The sequence below is a fragment of the Lethenteron reissneri genome, chromosome 13, assembly GCF_015708825.2.
Source record: "Lethenteron reissneri isolate LAM-NWPU_2019-01 chromosome 13, ASM1570882v1, whole genome shotgun sequence".
In the NCBI taxonomy this organism is placed as follows: Eukaryota; Metazoa; Chordata; class Hyperoartia; order Petromyzontiformes; family Petromyzontidae; genus Lethenteron; species Lethenteron reissneri.
Genome location: NC_083791.1, coordinates 10,808,867 through 10,834,710, shown reverse-complemented (window position 1 = coordinate 10,834,710; position 25,844 = coordinate 10,808,867). Strand labels below are relative to the sequence as shown.

The 25,844-nt window shown below is 47.4% G+C and overlaps 2 protein-coding genes across 2 annotated transcripts in view; one reads left to right on the top strand and one right to left on the bottom strand.

The window, feature by feature from the left end:
* The window catches only part of LOC133342100 (WASH complex subunit 2-like), a 30,003-nt gene extending 17,661 nt beyond the window's left edge, over positions 1–12,342 (bottom strand). Inside the window, 11 exon segments of the mRNA XM_061551035.1 lie at positions 1,445–1,507; positions 2,797–2,992; positions 3,473–3,526; positions 3,652–3,731; positions 3,832–3,925; positions 6,225–6,392; positions 6,936–6,989; positions 6,991–7,002; positions 8,240–8,404; positions 10,107–10,253; positions 12,155–12,342. Of these exon segments, the coding sequence (XP_061407019.1) occupies positions 1,445–1,507; positions 2,797–2,992; positions 3,473–3,526; positions 3,652–3,731; positions 3,832–3,925; positions 6,225–6,392; positions 6,936–6,989; positions 6,991–7,002; positions 8,240–8,404; positions 10,107–10,253 (1,033 nt within the window). The 5' untranslated portion in view covers positions 12,155–12,342.
* Positions 12,343–13,904: 1,562 nt separating this feature from the next.
* Positions 13,905–25,346, top strand: TMEM147 (transmembrane protein 147). Its single transcript, XM_061551034.1, has 7 exons — positions 13,905–14,109; positions 15,253–15,322; positions 17,051–17,119; positions 17,503–17,639; positions 18,012–18,096; positions 18,846–18,967; positions 24,006–25,346. Exons 1-7 carry the CDS (start codon positions 14,033–14,035, stop codon positions 24,124–24,126), a joined length of 681 nt encoding a protein of 226 aa, XP_061407018.1. The 5' UTR covers positions 13,905–14,032; the 3' UTR covers positions 24,127–25,346.
* The last annotated feature ends 498 nt before the right edge of the window (positions 25,347–25,844 follow it).

Genomic DNA, 25,844 nt, shown 5'->3' with positions numbered 1-25,844 from the left:
TTGGCCATTTCTTTCTATAAGGAGTATTTTACTTTGCGTGTAAATAAACCCGCCAGACATACGAGGGAAAACACTCAATAGCTCACACAGATGAGGTAATGATCCCACTTGCTGTACTGCCATCTCCTGCCCACCTCGAGCTTGGGAGTCGCACAAATAATCTATGTGATCCACCAAACCTTGTCTCAAAAGTTCTGGATCAGAGGCGTTCACCATCGCATGCAGCTTAGTTATTCATCTGCGAGTGTTGACCACGTAATGCCTGTGCTGCGAACATAAGCCGAGACTGTCCCGCAATACTCTGTCATTTAGTTATTTATTAAAACAAGCGGCTAAACTGTTACTTCTGTTAGTCACGTATTCATACAGTAACACTTAACGGATTGTATTGCCTTTAGAGGATACGCGAAATATTGTACGGGCCAATTACATTTCATACCGAGGCTTTCACGACCAATATTATGTTCCTGATGACGTAAAGGCACCAACTGAGGGCCCTGATCAGGCAGCTCATTCACCCAAGATCTGAGCTCTTGCTTGCGATAGAAGAGTGATCAGGAATCGACCGACTGCTGGGTTAGGGAATGATTGGCGTCGATCAGCGAGTGCTGGCAATTGTCAATCATCCCGACAGCTTTACGTTGAATTATATCGAGCACAGCGAGGTATGAACGGGGTGCTCCACCCCAGATATGACAGTAGGATTGCAGTTTAGGCTAAATTTATGACACACTAGCTGTACTACCCGGCTTCGCCCGGGACTTGGATACACCACGCCCGACCGCCTTTGTCTCCCCAGTGGCGATGTTCACACACCACAGCAGTTACTCGTTTGAGGCTGAGTCGACCTAGCGGAGGCCTAGGAGCGGTTCAAATAATCGTCACCGGTGGTGGCCGTGAGCGGGAATCGAACTCGGGCCGCCGGGTTCGTAGCGTGGCGCGCTAACCACGACACTACAATGCGTTACGCTTCCACATGCGCGGGTCACATGACAGATTTGACGTCACAGCTCACTTGCCGGGCAAAAAAATATATGCATTACTGAGCTTCCCCCCCCCCCCCAAAAAAGTGTATTTTTATAATGTGTGCATGGTGTACAGTCTGGAAAGTACCCACATGGCAAATTTCAAGTTGTTGCATGTCGGGAAGTACGCTAATCATTTTGAACAGACATAAATAATCACAACGTCTCCTTTTATATATATGGAGATAATACTTGCATTCATACTGCACCCATAACATAATGAAATGTCACAGAGTGCAGTTGTTTAGCCGAGGGGCATCGTGCCAAAAAACACAGCACAACCAGAAAACACAGGGGAAAACTATATGGCACAACCTGTGAAAAACCTACGTAGTGAAAATACAGTCAACACACTGGATTGCAACAGCACAAAAACATGGCGAAACCCTCAATGGCAGCGAACCCTCGGAGCGTCTCACCTCTGCGACTGGGCGTCCTCTCCGGGTGTCTTCTACGAGCGGCAGATTCGCCCGACGCATTCGCTGAGTGAAAAAAAGATGAGAGAGACAAAGCCCAAACGAGAACGACCAGCGGTGTCGACATTAGCTAAACATCGCGTGAAACCCACAGCTTCCACAGCATAGTTGCACGGCTTACAACCACAAAAGCTCGGTTGCAGCATGGTATGGGATTAATTTAAATTAAATTGACACCATCTGCCATGGCTGCATGGACATTATTGTTGCATTTTTGGCATCGGGAGATTTTTTTATGTTAAGAGATCAGTTGGCACTGTGCTTCCTCCTACCACAGCACGTGTTTGTGTTTATGCGGAGGCTCTATCGTAGGTACGTAAAGATTTACCTTCCACCGACCGATGTGATGAATTCGTCACGATTTGGAGACGAGCTGTTTTTTTTGTCTTGATTATACTAATGCGTTTGTATTGGTTTCGTGTCTGTTTTATTTGTACAGATTTTTGCGCTAAATTTAGCTTGAATATTATATTTGCAGATCACTTACATATAATTTAGATAAAGACACATGTCCTGTGAACGTAACAGGAGTGTAAGGATCGACTATATCTCAATGAATCTGGATAACCTAGTGAACAGCACGCTCGCCAGTGTGCAAGCCTATTGACAGTGATTTATAGTCACCACGCCAGAGAGAACGTCACATCATGGAGATGGAGCAATAAAATTAGCTCGTGTGCGAGAGTTAAATGGATTGTTGCGAGACAATAACGACTTGGCAACGACTTGGGGAGGCCTTCATCCAGCAGTGGATTATTCGTGGGTTGCAGCAGGAATTAATATTTTAAGGTAAAGAAACTCAGTTTTTAACAAGCCTCAGTGTTTCATGAAAATCACAAGAACATTATTTGTAGACTATATATACGAACATAATGCAAATCTCACAGATGATTGTGCTTGTGAGATTTGGTTGGGTTACAAAAAAATAAAAAAAGTCCATATTTTTATCTGTCTGGCTGCTTATTATCACCTATGAATAGAGATTATTTTCTCACCGAATATTTTCTGGGTCAGTTGGGAGACCGTAGTATGTGGCACATGACCCATAGCCACAGCCATAGCGAGAAGTATACTGAATGTGGTGTGCCGGGTGTCAAAATATTTTACAGGTCGCCTGATAGACCGGAGTAGGTGGCAGGTGACAAGTCGCCATAGCCAGCGGTAGAGACTGGATGTGGCGTGCCAGTGGGGAATTATTTCCCGGGTCGCCTAAACGACCAGGCCCGGCTGATATTAAGCCCTGCTCGTGAACATCCTAAGCCCTCCCCCCCCCACCTTCCCTTCCACGTGCTCACATGATCTGTCCTCCGAGTCGACGCTCATTTTCCGACGGGGCAGCTTGGAGGTGCGCTCGTCAGGGAAGAGCACCGTGGGACGTGGGGGGCGCGACGCCACCCCCCGTCTCTCCGGCTCCTCCTCATCCGAGTGGCCAAAGATATCCGGCTCGGATTCCTCTCCATCGTAGCTGGGATCGCCGTTTTCCGGTCTCCGCTGCAGGCGGAAAGCACAGCCGAACACAAATGCTCATTACATGTTTTTTTGTTACGATCAGTTGCCGAACACAAGCCCAAACAATTCCAGCCCAAACAATTCCAGATACGAGGGCTGCAATTGATCGGTTTGATTGCTATACGACGAACATCTCTACAAGTGGGAACGTGCAATGTCCCGAGTGTGGATAAGAATTGAAGGGAGATCATGAAGTCATTCTGCGATTTCACATTCCAGAGGCAATTCTCTAATATGGGGTGGTGCAATGCTTACTGCAAGAATTCGGGACTATCAATACGTGATGCCAGGAACACAACTGTAATACAACTGTGGATGAGTATGTTTTTTGTTTGCATTCTGACCTACATGTATTGTGGTTAATGCAGACATGATTCCGTTGAAAAAGATTTCAGTTTTGTTGCAGAAAAAAGGGGAAAAACCTATTCTTGTGGATGAGATATTAAAAAGGCGAACACTCACCGACGCAAAGGATCTCTTGTCCCCTTCACTCTCTTCATCCGATTCAGTCGTTCCCTAAAAAACCCACCGTAAAAAAACACAACCACAGTTTCGTGCGCGGGTCTTTACTTTAAGAAAATTCCATCAAGTTGGCTTTTCTGTGCTGTGTTATCTGTTGGCCGTGCGAGCCTGGCCTGTACCTCCGATGGGTTCCCGTTGGGCAAGCCCTCGTCACTCTCGGCATCACTCGCGCTCTCCCTGTCGCTGTCCGCGGCGTCTTCTACCAAGGGATAAACAGACATCCAGCAATATTGCAGTTTCAACTAAATTATCAACACAATGCCGCGGCTAAGTTTCCTTAAACCGCAGGGAACACTCACCATCGCTGCTGATGTCTGCCAGTCCCACATCGTCGGAGCTCAGGAACTGCTGTGAGCCAATGATGTGCGGCAGGGGTCGGTCCAAGTAAGGGTCCTGTAGGGCAGAGCGGGCGCAGATTCAGTCACGACTCTAATCCCGAACCTCAGGTTAGCGCGGCTGGCTACGTACGGTACGAAAGAAGTTCAACATACATACAACACAGATACGTACAACATAGCCATGTGGGTTTTTCGGCACTCATAATGCCACAAGACTGAACCACTGGACCACAACACACATATATAACCGGCATAACACACTTCACGTTCTGAAAGTGAGTTTAGTTTATTTGACAGGCCCTCTGCCAATGTACTGGTGAATGAAGGCCTCCCTACGCACCATCAGCCAAAGGAAGGCCGTTTGGCCATACTTCACCAAACTGGTCAGTGCGGGTTGGCGAAGTGGTGGGGGAGGTGGGCCAAGACCGGTTCAGATATCGCTTGCCACTGATGTGAGCCGTCGCTGGGAAGCCAACTCATGTCACCAGTTTCAAAGCAGAGTGAGCTAGCTAGACAGTAAGGGTCCTGTGAAGATTACATTTGTCGGATGCTTTCTGAGCCCTCAACGATATAAGACATTTTCTATCAGAATTAATGGTTGATTTTGTTAACCATTTAAAAAAAAAATGCTTTCCCAGTGCGGAACCCCGATTGGCCAGGCAGTGTTGCGATTACAACGCTTGACCAACCGCAGTCGGAAAGGTTGCAAGTTCAAATTCCCATTGGAGTTTGAATTGGCTGAAACCCTTCTGAGGTCCATAAAATGAGGACAACTTTGTTGATAATGTACGAGAGGATGACATTAATTGATTCACCCCCCGCACAGGAAAATAGAATTTCAACCACTGGCTCAGGACTTTGAAGAGGATGCGTGCACCACCCTATGTTGGTTTGTGCAGGAACCACTATGGGAGTGTTTTTTTTTGCTTTGACATAGTTTAGCCAAAGTTCAATAATACTTGTATAAATAACAATGTCATCTATATATAGAAAAGGGAAATTTGTGAATATGTGTGTCTGTTCAAAATGTTTAGCAAACTTCCCGACATGCAACAAACTTGAAATTTGGCATGTGGGTAGTTTCCAGACTGTACACCATGCAAAACTTATAAAAATAGACTTTTTTTGGGGGGGGGGGGGGGGGGAGCTCAATAATGCATATATTTTTTGCACGGCAAGTGAGCTGTGACGTCACATCTGTCATGTCACCCGCATGCGGAAGCGTAACGCAATGTGCCTGCTGATGTCACCCCCCCAACCCTCCACGAGTAAAGTGCCATACAAATGTGTTGCAGGTCGAAGGCGTTCTTCGCGCAGCATTGCTGCTTTATTATTTCAGCCATTAACTGCCGTACGCACCCTGAAAGTTGCGTGTCTGCTGCAAGCGCGTGTATGTGTAGGGGAGCGGTAGTGTAGTGATGTGGGGGGAGCGGTAGTGTAGTGGTTAGCACGCTGCGCTATGAACCCGGCGACCCGAGTTCGATTCCCGCTCACGGCCACCACCGGTGACAATAATTTGAACCGGTCCTGGGCCTCCCCTAGGTCGACTCAGCCTCAATCAATTAAATGGTGTGGTGTGTGAACATCGCCACTGGGGAGACAAAGGCGGCCGGGCGTGGTGAATCCAAGTCCCGGGCGAAGCTGGGTAGTAAAGCTAGTTTAGTTATAAAAAAAGCCATATCGAGTCTCAACTTTTTCATTGCGATGCGGTGACCAATTCCTTTCGAAAGAGCAGTTTTGACGTGAAAAGAATATGGAGTGCGGAAAAAAATTCACCACGTGTGCAATGGGATAACACTCAAAAGGGGCTCCACAAAAAGACTCGCTGCACTGTCATCTACGGGCCACCTCACAGCTCAGTGGGTTTAGGAGCTTGACAAATCTCTACGTGATCCACTAAAACTCGTCTACACAGCTTTCATGCCCTCTCGACTTACCGCAACTTTGGACTGCAGTGCGTCACACAGGGTACTACGGTGGCGAGATGTTAACTACCTCGCCTGGTATACAGAAGGTCGTGGGTTCGATCCGAACCATGACGCATAAATATTTGGAGTTTGCATGTCTCTCTCCCTGAGGTTGCGTGGATTTTTCTCCGGGTCCTCGGTTTTTCTCCCTCCACATATTAGAAACATGCGTTTTGAGTATTTGGCTGCTGTAAATTTCAACGTGATAAGCCACTTCCTTGAGCTATACTTTGTGGCCAGGTCGTTTCTGAAAAAGAGCTACGTAGCTCAGTGGGCCTTACCTGGTCAAATACATAAGTAGTTTAGCTTTAGGTAAAATGTGAAGAACGACAGTTTCCACGAAAACAAAACGAGGCGCAGGAGATTCCGCAACTCTCGGGCACAAACCTTGGGCTCCAGGATGGGCTCCACGTGGTAGACGGCCTCGTCCTCCTCGGAGTCCGAGTCCGCGGCTCCGCCCTTGGCGTCAAGCGTCTCAAAGGCGCCGTCCAGCACGTGCAAGCCCAGCTGCACGGCTTGCCGGATCCGTGGGATCAGCTCCGCCTCGCGCTTTGCCTGCAGTGCGGGCAGAGCAACAGACGAGGCACCGTCACTGCCGCCGACCGTGACAAACAACTTCGGTAACATCTGCACATTTGCACAGTTGGCAGCGGTGCAAACGCGGCGGTGAAACAGGAAAGGGGCTGGCTGCGTAGGTCACCTTCTTTCAGCTACTTGGAAAAATTTCTGCTGCAGGCAGAATATAATTTTACGAATGGATTTTCTAACGCTTTCCAACATACAGCAGTATTTAATTAGCAATAATAATGGTACGTTCCAAGTGGCACAAGAAGACGATGTCACACTGTAGGCAATTCTCTGCAGGGAACCATGTAGTGCCGATACCTACTGGGGAGGAATACTAAGCAGGGATATATGGATGGAGGGATCTAGAGAATCGATTTAGATTTGATACGCTTGTTTCAAATGGATCGTCTACAACCAACTCGCACATAATATGCACGATCTCTCTTGAGATCTCAGAAGTTTAGTAGGATGCAGCCAGGATAGTGCTCGGATGGGTGACCACCATGTCCACCATGATGTCGGGAAACTCACCTGGTCAGGTTTTTCTGCCGGTTCCGTTTTGGCGGGAACCTCCTCAACCTCCTCAGTCGTACACCCTCTGTGGACACAAGGGGCAGGACCACGATAGACCTCACATCCTTCTCGCACAAGGAAATGGGCGGAAGGCAGGTGGGCGCTGCCGGCATTAGCTGCATGTGCGTTAATTTTTAGTCAGCACTTTTTCATGTTTTAGTCACAGTCTTTAGCCTAATCGATGGCAAACTATGGAATTTTATTTACGTCTTAGTCTCGACATTTAATATAGATATTTTCTCAGTCCAGTCAACGAATTAGGCTACTTCGTATATGTTGGTGTCACGGGTGCACCTTTAAAAGTATGTGTTTTGGACTAAATAAGGCAAAAATAAACAGATCAACAAGGACCGGCAGGCCCACCACAATGACAAAACAAGTTTCGAAATAAAATATATATATAAAAGCCCAACCCACAGCGGTTGAAAATGACAAACGGCCACAATGACGTCTGCAAAACTGCACAGTTGGCAGTAGCCAAGAAGTGGTGGCGGCGGTGGTGGCAGGGAAGGGGCTGCCGGCATAGGTCACCTTCAAGCTACTCCAGCAAATTTCTGCTCGACGAGGCAGAATATAAATGGAAATTAAATATATCAAGCATTGGGCATGGATTCTGTAGGGCTTGCAAACACATGTGTGTTTATGTATGTTGGACTTTCGCACCGTACGTAGTCAACCTGTGCTAATCGGAGGTGTGTTTGTCCTCAGGAGCATTTAATTAGAGATAATACATTCCAGGCAGCACAGTGAGATGACGTTACACTGCACTTGACGTGTCAAGTTGTGAGATGACGTCATACCTACAAAGCCATTGGGAGGGAACGTGCGCATGATGAGGTCACACGCAATCATATCAACATTGCCTTGGCTGACATTGTTAATTCTTTTATCCGTTTTTCTCGCCAAGTGTTGCGCAATGCTTTAATCAATTAGGTAAGTTTTTGCTCGAGTAAGTCTCTAAAAGCCACAACACTTTTTTTAAACCTTCTTGGTTCTTTCGGTAAAGTCACGTAGAAGGAAGACTCTGCCTTCTCGACAGACCTGTTCTCCACCTGAAGACGGCTGCTTGCGTTGTGGCCGAAACGTCGTGAGAATTATTTTATTATGTTTTATTTTTATTCTCCTTCTACGTGACTTTACCGAAAGAACCAAGAATAATACTGGACCATCTTTATGAGTTATCGTGACCCCACAGTCATTTACGCTTTCCAGCCTTCATCGGAAAGCATCTGAGAAACATGATGGTTGCGGTAGCAGCTCACGTTTTCGATGAACTGCGTGTGCGCGAGCGACAGGAAGTCATTGAAGGTGTTGCGTAGACGGCAGTCAGTGCCACGGGCCTGCCCCAAGAGCCGCTCCATCTCACGCTCCATCTCGTGCGTTCGCGCGATCAGCTGCTGTGAGAACTCCTGCATGTACAGCAGCAGCTGTAGCACAAACACACACACGGACAAAGAGTGGTTGGATAAACAATTAATACAATGACAAGGACATGTGCTCATCTTCTACACAAGTTGGAAGATAAAAAAACCAATGCAGTAACATTGCAAACCGCTGCCCATCAACACAAATTAGCGGCAGCATCAAACCAATCCGCCAGCTTACAACCAACAGCGTTGAATGGCAAAATAACCTTGACATTGATTTATTACAACTCTTGTTGCCACTCCAAAAATCAATTGCTTATCTCTGCAACATATGAAAGAAGGATGAGGGTACATGTGCTGTGCTGCTACGTCCGCCACGGGGTAATTGTAAGCACACTTAACTTGCAACTCAGAGGTTGCCAGTTTGATCTCAAGACACAGCAGTTGAAGTAGAAAAAATAAAACATCTCATACAGAACCCTACCATCTAACCTCCCGGTTTCAACCTTCAACGCCGCCAATTGTCGACCATTAACCGAACCAGGACCGGGCATGGCCGATGAGGCCACCTGAAGCACAAATGGCGGGTCAAAGATTCGGCCGCCTGCGAGTGCGGCCACGAATCCGAAACCACCGATTACATCGTAAACACTCCGCAGCTGCTGCTGTCTTCACTCCTTTATAGGAGGAATGGACGAGATCCACTCTGCTTCTGAACAGACAATTGAGTCAATAACAAATCTCAAATTACATCTTTAATCTGCTACTATTATTCCATACGAAAGAAGAAGTCGAAACAAGTGTCTTCAATTCACCGCACATCTGTCCACCCAGCAGCAGTTAGTCGATCGGCAGGTTGCGTGAGGTTGGGTCAAGTGCGAGTACTATGACCTCTTCCAACATATCTGGCAATTGTGGAAGAGTAGACCAAATACACCCATGCAGCGGCATGAGTAAGAAATTTCAAGGTTGCACTTTTACCTTCACCACCGATTCGAGTCCCCTGAGTGTGAGTGGTGAAAGATAACAATGCATACAAACCACATTGACCAACATTGTGAAATAAAGCCACGTCTATCAACTTAGATTTTTTTCCAACAGGATGGCAGCAGATTGAACTATGAGATCAGCTTGTGTACAGGAGCTAGATGTATTGATACACTGCAGCATCTTAATAGATGGTGACAGCTTCGGGGAGCCTTCATCCAGAAGTAGATTAATCTTGGATGATGAGGAATAATTAGGTGGATGATACATCGATCAATCAACCAAATTACCCATCAGGTACTGGAAACTAAGCAAAGTTGAGCTCGGAAATTCCTGTAGGAATCGTATTCAGTTCCTATGCCTCTACTCAGAACTATGACTGGGAGTTGACAATTTCTATAGGAGATCCCAATGTTAAAAGCAGCATTCAAATGCACTGATGATGAATAGCACGCAGAATTTACTCGAAACCGTAGGGAAATGTAGGAAAGATGAGAGCCAAGTAGAATCACATTATTCGATGCCTATGCAATACGTTTCAATGATGATTCGGGTTTATACCGGAAAATGGTATCAGGGTCGACAATCCGTATTCCCATTTGGAACTCGCATCACCATACAAGTACACAACCTGCTTATTTTACAGCACTCCACAGCTGCCGCTGGTGGGCACGATTGTGTACTACTTCGACATCTTTGCAAAAAACAAAAAGTTTTCAAGCTCATCGGATTCCGCCAGTATAAATAAAGATCCCGATTCTGATTCTGTACTTACGCTGGCATCGCTGGCGAGGGACCAGCTGTTGCTCCCGCGGCGCATCTCGGCCAGCGTCCACGGTCGCTCCCACACCGGCGCGGCGCCGTCCGCCGCGCCAGGGGCTGCCGCCATCATCTCGCTCGGCCCTGGGCCCGGCCCGTTCATCTGTAATATATAATAGACAAAGTTGTGAATATATGCGTCTGTTCAAAATGTTTAGCGTACTTCCCGACATGCAACAAACTGGAAATTTGCCATGTGGGTACTTTCTAGACTGTACACCATGCAGAAATTATAAAAATACACTTTTGGTTTCTTTTGGTGAGGGGTGGGGAGCTCAATAATGCATATATTTTTTGCACGGCAAGTGAGCTGTGACGTCACATCTGTCATGTGACCCGCGCATGTGGAAGCGTCACGCATTGTAGTGTAGCGGGTAGCGCGCTGCGCTACGAACCCGGCGACCCGAGTTCGATTCCCGCTCACGGCCACCAACGGTGACGATTATTTCAACCGGTCCTGGGCCTCCCCTAGGTCGACTCAGCCTCAAACGAGTAACTGCTGTGGTGTGTCAACATCGCCACTGGGGAGACAAAGGCGGCCGGGCGTGGTGGATCCAAGTCCTGGGCGAAGCCGGGTAGTACAGCTAGTCTGTAATAAATCCAAAATAAGCGGTGAATAATGAGTTCCTCAGCAGGCTTTGCCTGGTAGGATAGATTTAGTGTAAACTATTACGTTATTGGGTGATTTATTTGCGTTGCCTGTACTTTGCGCTACTACTATCGTGTTTTTGTATCGTTTGTTGTTGTAATGTTCTTACCCGCCCCTACTGGACATATATGAAAAAGAGCTTAATAGCTCATCGGATTCTTCAAGTTTAAATATTCTGATTCTGCGTTCAACCCACTCAGTCGTGGTCCCTAATGCACAGACATCTCCGACATGAATGGAAAATTAAAGACAAGCCACAGCAGAGCGATTGCGATCATGCAACCCAAACTACGGACCACAAAGTACATCACCAGTCGTCTCCCTAGCATATTGACGTGATCAGGCATAGAATCGATGTATCGTAGATAAGGCGAAGGAACGGTGGCGCTGTGGTTCGCGCACTTTGTTATGAACCCGGTGACCTGAGTTAAATGCCCGGGACAGGGCCAAGATCAGACGAACTGGTCCCGGGAAACTCATCTCAATCTCCTTCAACCTGCAGTTTGATCATCATGAAGTTATGGTCAAACAATAGGGCGTGAGCAAGCCACAATACAACGGTGGATTGACAAAAGCAACTGCGATTTGAATTTTTTAATCATTAAACCGTCGAATTTATGAATAATCTTAACTCTCAAAAATATAAGAAGAATACAAGAATAGGTTTTACCCTTTCCGGCAATAAAACAGGAGGTGCTAAGATGTTCAGACACCAAATAGAAACCTTTTGCAAGGAACCATGTCTGCATTAACCACACGCGCAAACATAAATATTACTCTGATAATATATGCACCGTCCTTGAGGCTGATTGGTTCACACCAGCGATTTGGTGTTTGAACATCTTAACAGCTGTTGCATTGCCAAAGAGGGGAGGAAAATATCCTTATTTTTTATACTTTGCGTGGGCAATGCGAGACGGCGAGAACGACTCTCGCGAAATGTAACAGAGGTCGCCCCGCTTTGCCAGTGCGCTGTCGGAGTGGGACTCGTTGCAATATATACCGCGTTTGATCAATAGCCTCATCATTATCAGCATCATCGGGGCAACGTTTGATTCACTGCTGGATGAAAGCCTTCCCCGCACGCCGTCGCCATATCTCAAGAGCCGTGGTGCGATGCGCGCCCTCACCACCTCTCCTGCCCTGCTGCTGCTCATCATCAACAACAACAAGCCGATGTCATCCCATCTCTCACGCACGCCGAACGCCTTCACAGGAGAAGCTGCTGCAGCGAATCTGACGCCGAATGCGTGATAACACGAAAGGTGAAGTGTGCAACAACCAGGAAACTAGGGGAGGGAGTTCCCACACACACACACACAACTCCACCAGCCAACACCAACTGAGTCACTCACCGCTCCACACCTTTGTCGCTGTTGGCCCGGGGTAGGAAGTCTAAGGGAGACAAAGGCGGCAGGGAAGAGAGGAGGAGGGGTAGGCGTGAGCTCGCCTACTCGCCGCGGGATCTGGACTCGAACCCGAACCTTTGACGGCGTCCACCACCTCCACCACCACCGCCACCGCTACCTCCGTCTTGGCCCTGCACGGCCCCCGCAGTCAGATGACTCCTCACGTGTCCTCGGAAACCCGAGCGCCGATTGGTCGAGCTCTCGCGGCGGCCATCTTACTAAGGGGTATAATCACCCCGCCCCCCCCTCCGCCACGCCCCCTTCCCGCACCCGCAGTAATCGTATTGGACGAATAGCGCGTGACGTCATCAAGGCGAGTGTAAAAGCGCGGGGTCGACGTTGAGCCGTCACCCTCACCCAACGTGGCTGGGCCCGCGCGTCACATCCAGTGGGCAAACTGGATGGGGGGGAGGGTGTGGGGGGGGGTCGAGGGTGGTGGGAGGGGGTGTTGGGGGAGGGGGGGTCGGGGGTGGTGGGGGAGGGGGTGGTGGGGGGTCGGGGGTGGTGGGGGAGGGGGGGTCGGGGTGGTGGGGGAGGGGGGGTCGGGGGTGGTGGGGGAGGGGGGGTCGGGGGTGGTGGGGGAGGGGGGGTCGGGGGTGGTGGGGGAGGGGGGTCGGGGGTGGTGGGGGAGGGGGGTCAGGGGTGGTGGGGGAGGGGGTGGTGGGGGAGGGGGGGTCGGGGGTGGTGGGGAGGGGGTGGTGGGGGGTCGGGGGTGGTGGGGGAGGGGGTGGTGGGGGGTCGGGGGTGGTGGGGGAGGGGGGGTCGGGGGTGGTGGGGGAGGGGGTGGTGGGGGAGGGGGGTCGGGGGTGGTGGGGGAGGGGGGGTCGGGGGTGGTGGGGGAGGGGGGTCGGGGGTGGTGGGGGAGGGGGGGTCGGGGGTGGTGGGGGAGGGGGGTCGGGGGTGGTGGGGGAGGGGGGGTCGGGGGTGGTGGGGGAGGGGGGGTCGGGGGTGGTGGGGGAGGGGGGGTCGGGGGTGGTGGGGGAGGGGGGGTCGGGGGTGGTGGGGGAGGGGGTGGTGGGGGGTCGGGGGTGGTGGGGGAGGGGGGGTCGGGGGTGGTGGGGGAGGGGGTGGTGGGGGGTCGGGGTGGTGGGGGAGGGGTGGTGGGGGGTCGGGGGTGGTGGGGGAGGGGGGGTCGGGGGTGGTGGGGGAGGGGGGTCGGGGGCGGGGGGGTCGGGGGTGGTGGGGGAGGGGGATCGGGGGAGGGGGGGTCGGGGGTGGTGGGTCGGGGGAGGGGGGGTCGGCGGTTGGGGCTCCCGCAGTCACGTGACCCCCGCCCACACACTGTGCTTAAAAGTCAATATTAATCATCATTAGGTTTCAAATGTATAGATTTCTATGACCGAAAAATGACACACGAAGCAACTTCACTGTGAGGTCTTCCGATGAAATAAGAACAATTTCAGTGGGATGTATAGTGTACAGGGTGGTCCAGATGTCTTGTGACACGCGATTAATTGACCCCGAACATTTTTTTTTCCTTTGCACATTCAAAAATAAGTAATGAATATAAATAATAATAATTTGTATTATTTAATTTTTATAAAAAAAAATACGTGACTTTACCGAAAAAAACCTAAGAGTATGAATCCTTGCAGTCACGAAAGCTTCAAATCTAGAACTGTGTTTATATATATTAAAAAAAATTATATTTTATATTTTATATTCAGTTTCCGCCGGAAGAACCCCCAGAGTGGGAAGTGCTTCCAGGTCAACTCGCCCCTCCCACCAGCGGCCTTCACCATCACCACCACCAACAACCATCACCTTTAATACAATCACCATCATCACCACCAACTCTTACACACAGCCACCAACACCACCACCATGACTTTATTTCATTTCGGAAATTGCTTCGCGTTGTCATACTTCCCCTACCTCATCACGTACAAGTGCACGGGCCTGTGAGTTACTGTGCGTGTGTGTGTGTACAGGTGTCTTGGTCAATCCACTGCTGGATGAGGGCCTCCCGTCACAGTCACCACGCCGTGTGTATCGTGGGGGTTGTCAGGGCTGTAAACACATTATCAATTACTACAGATCAATTCAGACCTTATTGGTCACCCCGTGACCCTTGTACATCTCAACGTTCACCCTACAAAGCCCCATCACAAGGGAGAAACACAAACATCATCACGGTGGCTAGGAGATGTTAACTACCTCGCCTGGCACACAGGGGGTCGTGGGTTTGATCCCGACCCTGACGCCTGCTACTGTATATTTGGAGTTTGCGTGTCTCTCATCATCATCATCATGGTGGCTAGGAGATGTTAACTACCTCGCCTGGCACATAGGAGGTCGTGGGTTCGATCCCGACCATGACGCCTGCTGCTGTATATTTGGGGTTTGCGTGTCTCTCTCATCATCACGGTGGCGAGGAGATGTTAACTACCTCGCCTGGTATACAGGAGGTCGTGGGTTCGATCCCGACCATGACGCCTGCTGAGTATATTTGGGGTTTGCGTGTCTCTCTCATCATCACGGTGGCGAGGAGATGTTAACTACCTCGCCTGGTATGCAAGAGGTCGTTGATTCGATCCCGACCATGACGCCTGCTGGTGCATATTTGGGGTTTGCGGCGTCTCTGTCCCCTTAGTCGACAGCATCTTGAATTAGGTGCCATTTCCAGCCGACGAATCCACAGATAAATGCCGGTAATACATTCGGTCACTCGTCTTATCCACAAAAAGACGCGAACAACTTGGAACAATCCGTCCTAGCTTCACAGAATTTTGTTGGCATGGCCGGTTTCATTTGAGTATTATTGAACCAGATTAAAAAATCCGAATATTTATACTGAAGGAATCCGATGAATTATAAAGCTCTTTTTCACAGATGTCCAGTAGATTGCTAAGTAAGAGGTTTTTGGACAGGACCCACATCCATGGTTAGAGGATGATAACCGGTGGACGCCTGTGACCTCGTGAAGTGGCAGCGCTGTGCCACATGAGCCAAACATTTCTCACTTTCATCAAGTTTGAAGCATTCATGTCTGCTGTGGCCCTTGGACTAAAATGCCATTCATTGCCTGGTCGTGCCGTTTGCAGAGCCGAGTACAATGCGTTCTGGAGGTGCGTGCAGGCAGGTGCCACCTACCTTTTCGTACAGCTGTGTAAGGTAAGAAGGGAGATGTGACCACAAAAGATTGAGGAGCGTCCTGGAATTAACAACAAATATATTTCCTTCAAAACCCACAATCTAATTTGAAAGAAAGCAGGCTTTTGTTGACGGTAAGCAGATAAAATAGAAACATGAACTTCATTTTAAGGGGAGATAATGCAATGCGTACTTTAAAAAAGTGGATTGTAAAGTGTTTCAATAAAGCTGGAATGGGTTATCAAGTTTTTCCAGGACCACCCCCCTCAATTATTTGATGACAAAAAATAAAAATGACGAAACATCGGCTTGCCGACAGGTCAAAAAAATCTAGAAGTCATCAGAGACAATGCCAATTTTACCACCACACCTTGACATCGCTTATTTTGCAACTGTTTTACGGTCAACGTGTGGCCTCCAAAGTCTCCGCTCACAGTGTCCCATGACTGTTAAGAGTTTGCCCTTTGGCAGTGCCATTAATTCCTGGCTATAGGTAACACTGCTTGGTGAAGTATGATCAAACAATTCCCATGACTGTAATGGCATAGGGGAAGCCTCAGTCCATCAATGGATTGACAAAGGCCAGTGCATTTTACAAACGAGATCATATTTAGGCTCATGGCATGCACAAAACAGTTAACTGAAAATTAATTATCCGATGAGATTGAGACTCCGTATCGTCACAACTCATTGAATTGTAGGCGGTGGGGGTGACTTTTTACATGTCTACATCTAAAGCCTGTTTCATTAACCTGCCTTTCTCCATTCTACTCACATGCCCCATGCATTGCAGTCTTTTCCTGATCACATCTCGAGTGCTTTCCTGTCACATTGAACTTATACGTTGCTTGTTTGAGTATCCTCTGCATACAATGACAGTATATTCTAAGATAGACCAGAAGCCATACCATGCTTTAACATGGGCAGCAAACCATAGTCACAAATATATTGTGTAATCTCGTCTATGAGTTCAGGATATGGGTTGGCGCGTATTTGGGAAACTAATAGCAGAAGTTGGATGAGGGGTGTTGACTGTGCAATCATTGTGGGCTCTAGCAGAAGGAAGTATGCGATTGTGAGGTATGAAATTGGCTGTCCTAGCCTCCTAGCAAGTGATTATGTGAAGAGAGCCTTAATCGTATTAGAACAAGATTCTTCAACTGGTGGTCCACTGGCTTATATGTTGTCTGCGAATACTCTTGAAGTAACCCTTAAAGAGATATGGCTCACCAAGGCATGAAGATTTACTGATCAATGTGATGAAAGACATTATTAAGAGATATATGTCAGAAACCTGCTGACATGTACAGATGCTATGATGTCACAACACCATGTGATATAATATAAGACGTCACGTGACTCACCAGAAAATTGTAGTTTTATGATGTGGTCCACTGACATTTAGTTGGAAGAACACCATCTTAGGGGATTTACAAAGAATATGTGCATGGAACTATGCATATACATAGAGAAAAGGACACGTGTTGATTTTTCCTGCTCTAACACCCTTGCAATTAGATTATAATATGCACACTCTAAAATATTGTGATTGGTATGCAGTGTACAGCATTTTTTTAATATATTGGTATTGGTGAACTTTGTAGTGAGTATTATGGTGATTGATTTTGTAGTTGTAAAAAATGTGAGGAAATCACAGACTCGGTTGGTTTTTTGGTTTTTTCAGCCTCAATCAGTATTCTAATAATTTCTTTAAAAGGTCTATAACAAATGGACTTGTTTTCATCACAGATGTTGTTCCTCGCCACCTTCTTCCCAACATTTGATGGGGCAACTGCGGGCGGCTTTGACTTCATTGGGGTAAGTGATTCAGCCCCCAAGTGTTGAATCCTTGAGCACGCTGCCAGGGGCCAACGATAACTGCTCACATCTGAGCGCACGTCATTCGTGCTATGGTAGTTCATTTATAATAACGATACAATAATGATAATTATAATGAGAATAGGTTTTCCCATTTTTTCTGGCAACAAAACAGGTGTTAAGATGTTAAAACACCAAACTGAGTATGGTAATGTGGGAGGAAACTGGAGTTCCCGGAGAAAACCCACCAAGCATATGAGGTGATAAAACTAAAAGTTCAACACATATCCATTGAATCCAAAGAGTGCACCAAATCTGTCTGTGGAATGCACCCATTTCTGCGCTGCAAACTTCTGGCACCGTGAACGATGCATGTTGCACAGGAGCTCATGAAGGCGACAGTTGACCTGGGTGACCTTCTGGGCCTTCATCTCATCATGGCCAAGAACGCCGGCAAGGGGGAGTACAAGGTGATGGTGGCAGCCATGGGCTGGGCCACGGCGGAACTGATCTCCACCCGGTGAGGGCTTCTTCGACCGGGAAATTAGCAGGAGTGTCATGAGCATTTTGATGAGAAAATAACCCAATTATGAGGTTACATCGAAAAATGTATTTGTCATTGTCATCACCTGTCTTGCAACTCCCCACATGTCTGTACCCTTCGCTTCGAGAGGGGTGGCCTGAATAAACAAAAACATCGACAATGCAAGACATAGGTTTATTAGCCTGTAAAAATGTGTGATCACGTGAATGTAAGCCAATTGAAATTCAAGACAATGACAGTCAAGGTGAACAGTTGGGGCAGGACTTGTGCATTTGCCGCCAGTGTACGCTCCGTTTTGAGCGTTGAGAGAGCGTCCTACTGACCACCGCACTTGCTGTGCTGCACCAGATTCGTCCCGCTCTGGGTGGGCGCTCGTGGAATGGAATTCGACTGGAAGTACATCCAGATGAGCCTCGACTCCAACATCACCCTCGTGAGTCCGCGTTTAATCACCACAGTCACCACCTTCACCATTGCCATCACCTGCAGTGCCGTCACTACCACCGTCAGCTTCAATACCATCGCCACCATCGTCATCTTGCATACCATCGTTGTATATATTAGTTTTACCCCTGTTTAGGACCACCAGTGGAGATGAGAATCAATGATTAATTGGGCATGGGACGCAAGCGTAGGATTGATCACCCTGTCGCTGGCCACCTTTGGGGAGGGTGTATAGTGTGAAAGGCCGAAACACCCTAGGAACCAAAGGTACACTACTGACAATGCGCTCCCCAAATTTCACCAGGCTCACTGTTCATGAACTCTTGGAAGTGCTTGCACAAAGGATAGTAACATCTCATCTTGTGTTCTTGGAATCTTAGACACGTGGTAATCGTCGATTTATTCTATTAATTGACAAAAAATTGCAATACTCATTTTATTGTGGTGAATTACTTGCATCACGAAGGTAGGATGCCCTCCTAAAAGACGGCTGCCTAAGCTGATGTCAGCAACCCCTGCCCATCACCTCCCGTCCAGCGGTCCACAGCTGTATTCGTGTTGCCCGATTTGTTGCGTGGTCAGTATCGAACCGTTAGATGGTAGAGCCGTCGATCAATTATTCGGATAAATCAGATAGCTCAGCTTTATTGTGTTGTATCTCCAAGCCTTGCCGATAGCGCGTGTCCCTGCACCGCTCCTCACTGACCCGAGATCAATAACCGTTGTCGCTGACCCCAGGCGCACTACGTGGCGGCCGCGGCGTTGGTGTGGATGTGGTCGCGGTACGATCTTCCCCGTGGCCTCACGCCCATCGTCTCCGCGCTGCTCGCACTCGCCGTCTACCGCAACTTCCTCGTCGAGTGAGCTTCCCCTCTTGTTATCATCATCATCCTCGTCGTCGTCGTCATCGTCGTCGATGTGTGCCTCTATACGGTCCCACCTGATGACGGAGACTTGTGTTGCCTCCGAAACGTCGTGATTTTATTGTTTTATTTCTATTAATTTTAATTTCATTTTTTACCTACGTGACTTTAGTGAAAGAACTTAGAGTATGAATCCTTGCAGTCACGAAAGCTTCAAATCTAGAAATGCCCCATAGCGCCATACATACTCTTGGGGCAAGTCTCCTCAGTGGCAATGTTTACACACGCATAAAGATGGTTATATGGTGAATTTTTTTCTTTTTCATTATGTGTGTGTGTGTGCATTGCTATATTAGAGGATGTGGGTGTAACGAATCACCTTAGTGATTGAATATTATAAATGATCCATAGTGGTGAATCTATTCAAGAATCAAGGCCTTTTTTTCGATTTAAAGCTTTCGTGACTGCAGGGATTCATCTTCTTGTTTCTTTCGGTAAAGTCACGTAGAAGGGAAGTAATAAAATAATAAAAATAAAACATAATAAAACAATTCTCACGACGTTTCGGCTACAACGCAAGCAGCCGTCTTCAGGTGAAGAATGAGACACTACCAAACTAGGAGCTTATATATAAGCTGCATTGGGGGTTGAAGAGCGCCTTAACAAAAAGAATGTGCATGTGAAGAGGAATTTAGCATATTCATGGAAAATGCGTAGGCGTTGGGCGGGGGGGTGTCAAAGTCATATTATGCCCATGCATTATGCAGGATCAGCAGCAACCAAGGGGGGTGCAGGGATTAGCAGTAACAAAGGAAAGGAATGTTAATGATATGTAGCTGCAGTTACTCAACAACCACGTAGAAAAACTAAAGTATAAACTACATAAAAAACTAAAGTATAAACTGCATCGCACCATCAGTATACTTACTATACTCTATAATAAGCTGAGTTACTAACAGCAAGTAATACATTACAATTCTACCTCGTAAAAATTCTATAATATGCTTCCATCTAAACCTTATTCTCTTATATCACACGAGCATATACCGTACTATATACTGCCATAGATAAACCCAACATTAAATTATATACTGTATTGCTGTAAACCAACCTATATCTTATACATTTAATATAACACTATGTATTATTCTACACACCCTAATGTGTATCGAAATGGTTTATTACGTCCTTCCAATGATTGCTGAGCCAGAATCCATCTTCTCGGTTAAAATTGTCTCTGTGTTTGTATATGTGGATCGCCTCATGAACGAATCTCTCATGATAGCCAGATGGCTTGCAGAGAACCTCTGTCTTGGAGAAGTCGATATCATGTGAGCCCACTGAGTTGTAACAGTGATCTGCCACGGCTGAGGTGTTTGTCCTACCGTGTTTCAGGTCAGCTTTATGTTCACGGATGCGGTCCGAGACATGTCGTTTGGTTTCCCCAATGTAACTGCTACCACAGAGGCAACTTAGTTTGTAGACGCCAGGGTACTGTATGTCTGGAACCACATCTTTTACAGACGGTACCAGATCACGGATTTTATGTACTGTGTTGAATCGGACCTGGATCTTGTGTTTAATCAGGATTTTGGAGATCTTTTTTGTGACCCCAGCAATGTAGGGTAAGGTGATGGTCTTGAAAGGCTCCTCAACAGGATCCTTCTTGATGGTTGGAGTGATGGCTTTGCGGATTGTATAGTCGGAGTAACCATTTGCCTTAAGAGCTTGGCGTACGTGTTTGAGTTCACTGGAAATGTGTTCATGGTCGGAGATGCATTGGGCTCTATGATATAGAGTCTTGATGAGGGAATTCTTCTGGGATGGATGGTGGTGGGAATCCGGTTTTAGATAAGCATCCGTGTGGGTGGCTTTCCTGTAGACAGAGTGGCTCATTGAACCATCAGGTCTCCTTTTGATTAGGACATCCAAAAAGGGTAGCTTGCCATCATTTTCGACTTCCATGGTGAATCTGATGGCTGGGTGTATGGAATTGATGTGGTCGAGAAATTGGTCTAGAGCAGGCCGGCCATGTGGCCAGATGACAAAAGTGTCGTCTACGTACCTCTTCCATAAGGTCGGGCGTAGAGTGGCAGTCTGGATAGCGTCCGTCTCAAATTTCTCCATGAAGATGTTGGCTACAACCGGAGATAGGGGGGAGCCCATTGGGGTGCCCTCAATTTGCTTGTAGAAGGTTCCATTCCAGGTGAAGTATGTATTGGTTAAGCAGTGTTTCACCAGGGGGGGTACCCCAGCATTCAGTCCTTGATGAACCAAGTCTTCAATGATTGCGATGGTGTCAGGCACAGGTACCTTGGTGAACAAGGAAACCACATCAAAACTGACAAGCAGGTCGTCTGGGGACAGGGCAATCCCCTTGATTGTCGATACCAGGTCAGTAGAGTTTAGTACTGCAGAGGTGGTTTTTCCAGTGAAAGGCCGTAGGATTTCATCAAGGACTGAATGCTGGGGTACCCCCCCTGGTGAAACACTGCTTAACCAATACATACTTCACCTGGAATGGAACCTTCTACAAGCAAATTGAGGGCACCCCAATGGGCTCCCCCCTATCTCCGGTTGTAGCCAACATCTTCATGGAGAAATTTGAGACGGACGCTATCCAGACTGCCACTCTACGCCCGACCTTATGGAAGAGGTACGTAGACGACACTTTTGTCATCTGGCCACATGGCCGGCCTGCTCTAGACCAATTTCTCGACCACATCAATTCCATACACCCAGCCATCAGATTCACCATGGAAGTCGAAAATGATGGCAAGCTACCCTTTTTGGATGTCCTAATCAAAAGGAGACCTGATGGTTCAATGAGCCACTCTGTCTACAGGAAAGCCACCCACACGGATGCTTATCTAAAACCGGATTCCCACCACCATCCATCCCAGAAGAATTCCCTCATCAAGACTCTATATCATAGAGCCCAATGCATCTCCGACCATGAACACATTTCCAGTGAACTCAAACACGTACGCCAAGCTCTTAAGGCAAATGGTTACTCCGACTATACAATCCGCAAAGCCATCACTCCAACCATCAAGAAGGATCCTGTTGAGGAGCCTTTCAAGACCATCACCTTACCCTACATTGCTGGGGTCACAAAAAAGATCTCCAAAATCCTGATTAAACACAAGATCCAGGTCCGATTCAACACAGTACATAAAATCCGTGATCTGGTACCGTCTGTAAAAGATGTGGTTCCAGACATACAGTACCCTGGCGTCTACAAACTAAGTTGCCTCTGTGGTAGCAGTTACATTGGGGAAACCAAACGACATGTCTCGGACCGCATCCGTGAACATAAAGCTGACCTGAAACACGGTAGGACAAACACCTCAGCCGTGGCAGATCACTGTTACAACTCAGTGGGCTCACATGATATCGACTTCTCCAAGACAGAGGTTCTCTGCAAGCCATCTGGCTATCATGAGAGATTCGTTCATGAGGCGATCCACATATACAAACACAGAGACAATTTTAACCGAGAAGATGGATTCTGGCTCAGCAATCATTGGAAGGACGTAATAAACCATTTCGATACACATTAGGGTGTGTAGAATAATACATAGTGTTATATTAAATGTATAAGATATAGGTTGGTTTACAGCAATACAGTATATAATTTAATGTTGGGTTTATCTATGGCAGTATATAGTACGGTATATGCTCGTGTGATATAAGAGAATAAGGTTTAGATGGAAGCATATTATAGAATTTTTACGAGGTAGAATTGTAATGTATTACTTGCTGTTAGTAACTCAGCTTATTATAGAGTATAGTAAGTATACTGATGGTGCGATGCAGTTTATACTTTAGTTTTTTATGTAGTTTATACTTTAGTTTTTCTACGTGGTTGTTGAGTAACTGCAGCTACATATCATTAACATTCCTTTCCTTTGTTACTGCTAATCCCTGCACCCCCTTTGGTTGCTGCTGATCCTGCATAATGCATGGGCATAATATGACTTTGACACCCCCCCGCCCAACGCCTACGCATTTTCCATGAATATGCTAAATTCCTCTTCACATGCACATTCTTTTTGTTAAGGCGCTCTTCAACCCCCAATGCAGCTTATATATAAGCTCCTAGTTTGGTAGTGTCTCATTCTTCACCTGAAGACGGCTGCTTGCGTTGTAGCCGAAACGTCGTGAGAATTGTTTTATTATGTTTTATTTTTATTATTTTATTACTTCCCTTCTACGTGACTTTACCGAAAGAAACAAGAAGATGAAGGCCTTTTTTGCCATCTTATTTGTATTGTTTCTTGTTTATCCTGACTCATTTGTAGCATTTTCGTTGGTTCAATTAGCCCAAGTTGAACATTTAAAATAATGTATTATTACGGTTACGATTGCATGCATGTGTTGTGAGCTTAATTTTTTTTACACAAATAATATTTGCATAAACCTTCATGCATACTGTTAAATCATAGCATCTGGGTTTATCACATGGCCTCCCAGCTAGCCTTTGCCAATTCACATCATCTCCAAGTGCACTTAGCCTGGCCCAAGCAGAGTGAGGATATCACCTCAGCTCAGTGGCAAATGGCAGCTGTTTGTTAAATGGTGTTAGGTTACATACCGATTGTTCTCAAGGCTCCTAATCTGTACACAGAACAATGAAACCTTTATATCCCCGATGCTGACGTTTACACCCCGAACCACAGAATTGACTGTAAAGCAACATGCTTGCTCAGCTTTTTCCAAAGATGGAGCTTCCCCTGTGCTTTGTGATTTTACAGCCACTCATTTAGGGCTGAATTTCCCTAGGGCAGGCCCAAGACTGGTTCAAATATTCTCCACCACCGGGTGGGAGAGATGCAGTTTTAAATTGAAGTGTTTGTCTACTCTATAATGTCTCCGTTTTTGTGTGTATACGTGCGGGGGTATCTAGATGTGTAGATGTGTAGATAGATGTGTAGATACACATGTGGGCACATGTGGGCGACGTCGGTAGGTGCAAGCAACGCCCCGTAATAACGCTCACTCGTGCCATCTCCCCCCCCCGCCACCTCTGCAGGCTGCTGGTATGGGCCACGGCGCCCAGCGGCTGGATGACCCTGGCCATCAAGTCGGCGTACACGGGCTCGGTGGGACTCGCGTCGCTCTCGCTCTTCGTGAGGGTCGCCCACGCTGCGTAGTCGGGAGACACGCACGCCGAAAGCCGGCGGCAGCGTGCTTCAGCCGCTTGGTGCAGAACGTCGCGGTTCGATATCGCGCCGGCCGCCCTGGTTAATGCACCCGGCAGTATTAACCGTGTAGTGCGCGCCGTCTGCTTTCACAGTAGTAGACGTTCAAAGATCCCGTGATGTTATGAAAAAAAAGGAGCAGGCCATGTGTGCCAGCGTCATAGACAAAATTTGGCAATTTTTTTTATCAAGTACTCGCAAATAACCGTAATTGGGAAGCCACGTGGCAACATTGCCCTCTACTAGCAGGCTAATGTCAGTGTGCTGGCCAGTGCTGCATTCAACTTGTCTCTCACAGGGATAACTGCCACTGGGGGGAACGGTATTAATATTAAGTTATGATTATGATTTAACCCGGGTCGCCCTTGCAAAGGCGGCAGTGTTTCACGTGTCTCAATGGATTTATTTAATCTCCTCTTTCATAAACGATATATATGCATTATCGTCGCCCTCTTGTTGAGTCGCCCAATGTGCGTAGCCACCTTGGCTCGAGCGGTGGGTGCGAGCTGAGCGTGCAAGACTCAGGCGGAGGGGGACAGCGCCAGGGACAATGGATGGCAGCGAGAGGCACACTTCAGCAATTAATAATTTACGAGCAGCTGTATGGACATGCACCAGTTTTGCTTGCCAAATGTTCCACTTACTGTATGTTTTTACAAGACGATTAGTTTTGTGTATAGAATGTCAACAATATACAAATGATGCATCATTGTGGGCGACATGCATAACTTGAATCATCTTGTTCTTGTGCGCAAGTACGTTTGCAGAATGCTGTGCCGTCCTGCAAATAATATTAATAAGCGACAGCTCCACTGCTGAATGAAGGTCTCTCATGTCGCGTCCAGTCACGGGGCTGGTGTGACCATATTTTACCGTGCTGGTCTGTGCCGGTGGATGACGGGGGCGTGGACCCAGGACCGGTTCAGATATTGCTCGTCACCGATGTATCGCGTGGCGGGGAATTGGAACAGGAATCATTACATTCATTGCACAGTGTGCCAACTGTTGCACAACAGTTCCCTGGTCATGCATATGCCCTGACTGACATTTTTTATAAACGACTAAATAAAACATTGCAATGCTCATCATGTAGACCAATTTCAATGTTTACACATTTGAATTTGTTGCGTCTTGCTGTTTCAGTCCCAGGTCTTCATAAAAAACCTCCACTTCATCAGGTCTCAATGGACTTATTTCTGCACGTAAAGTACACATTTCCAGTTGCCTGATTTTTTGTCTGCCAGGCCAGTTTTTAACTACTGTTTCACACCATTAAAGGCTGTGGTGATCCTGGGGTTCATGCTGCTAAAGCCAGGTTATCATTTAAGTAATCTATGGCTCTAGCGATTGTCACTTTGATTACTCGACTAATATAAATACGAAACACTGTAGTTGGGGAAAAAGTCTCGCCTCCTTTCCCCTTTGTGCCACTGGACGGGAGGTGACAGACAGGGGGCTAGTTGAAATCAATGGGATCATCAGCTGTGCCACGCTGGGTTTCCTGTCCTCAAGGGGCAAGGGTGTCATTGTGGCTGCCATTTTAAAGGGGTCCAAATAGTCGACTGACGGCTGTAGGTGGATCTGCTGACATGGCTGATTTGCGATGTGGGCTATTGCCTGGAGGCATTGTAAAGGCCGGACAGCCGCTGCTCAGGCTCAGTAAATTGCAC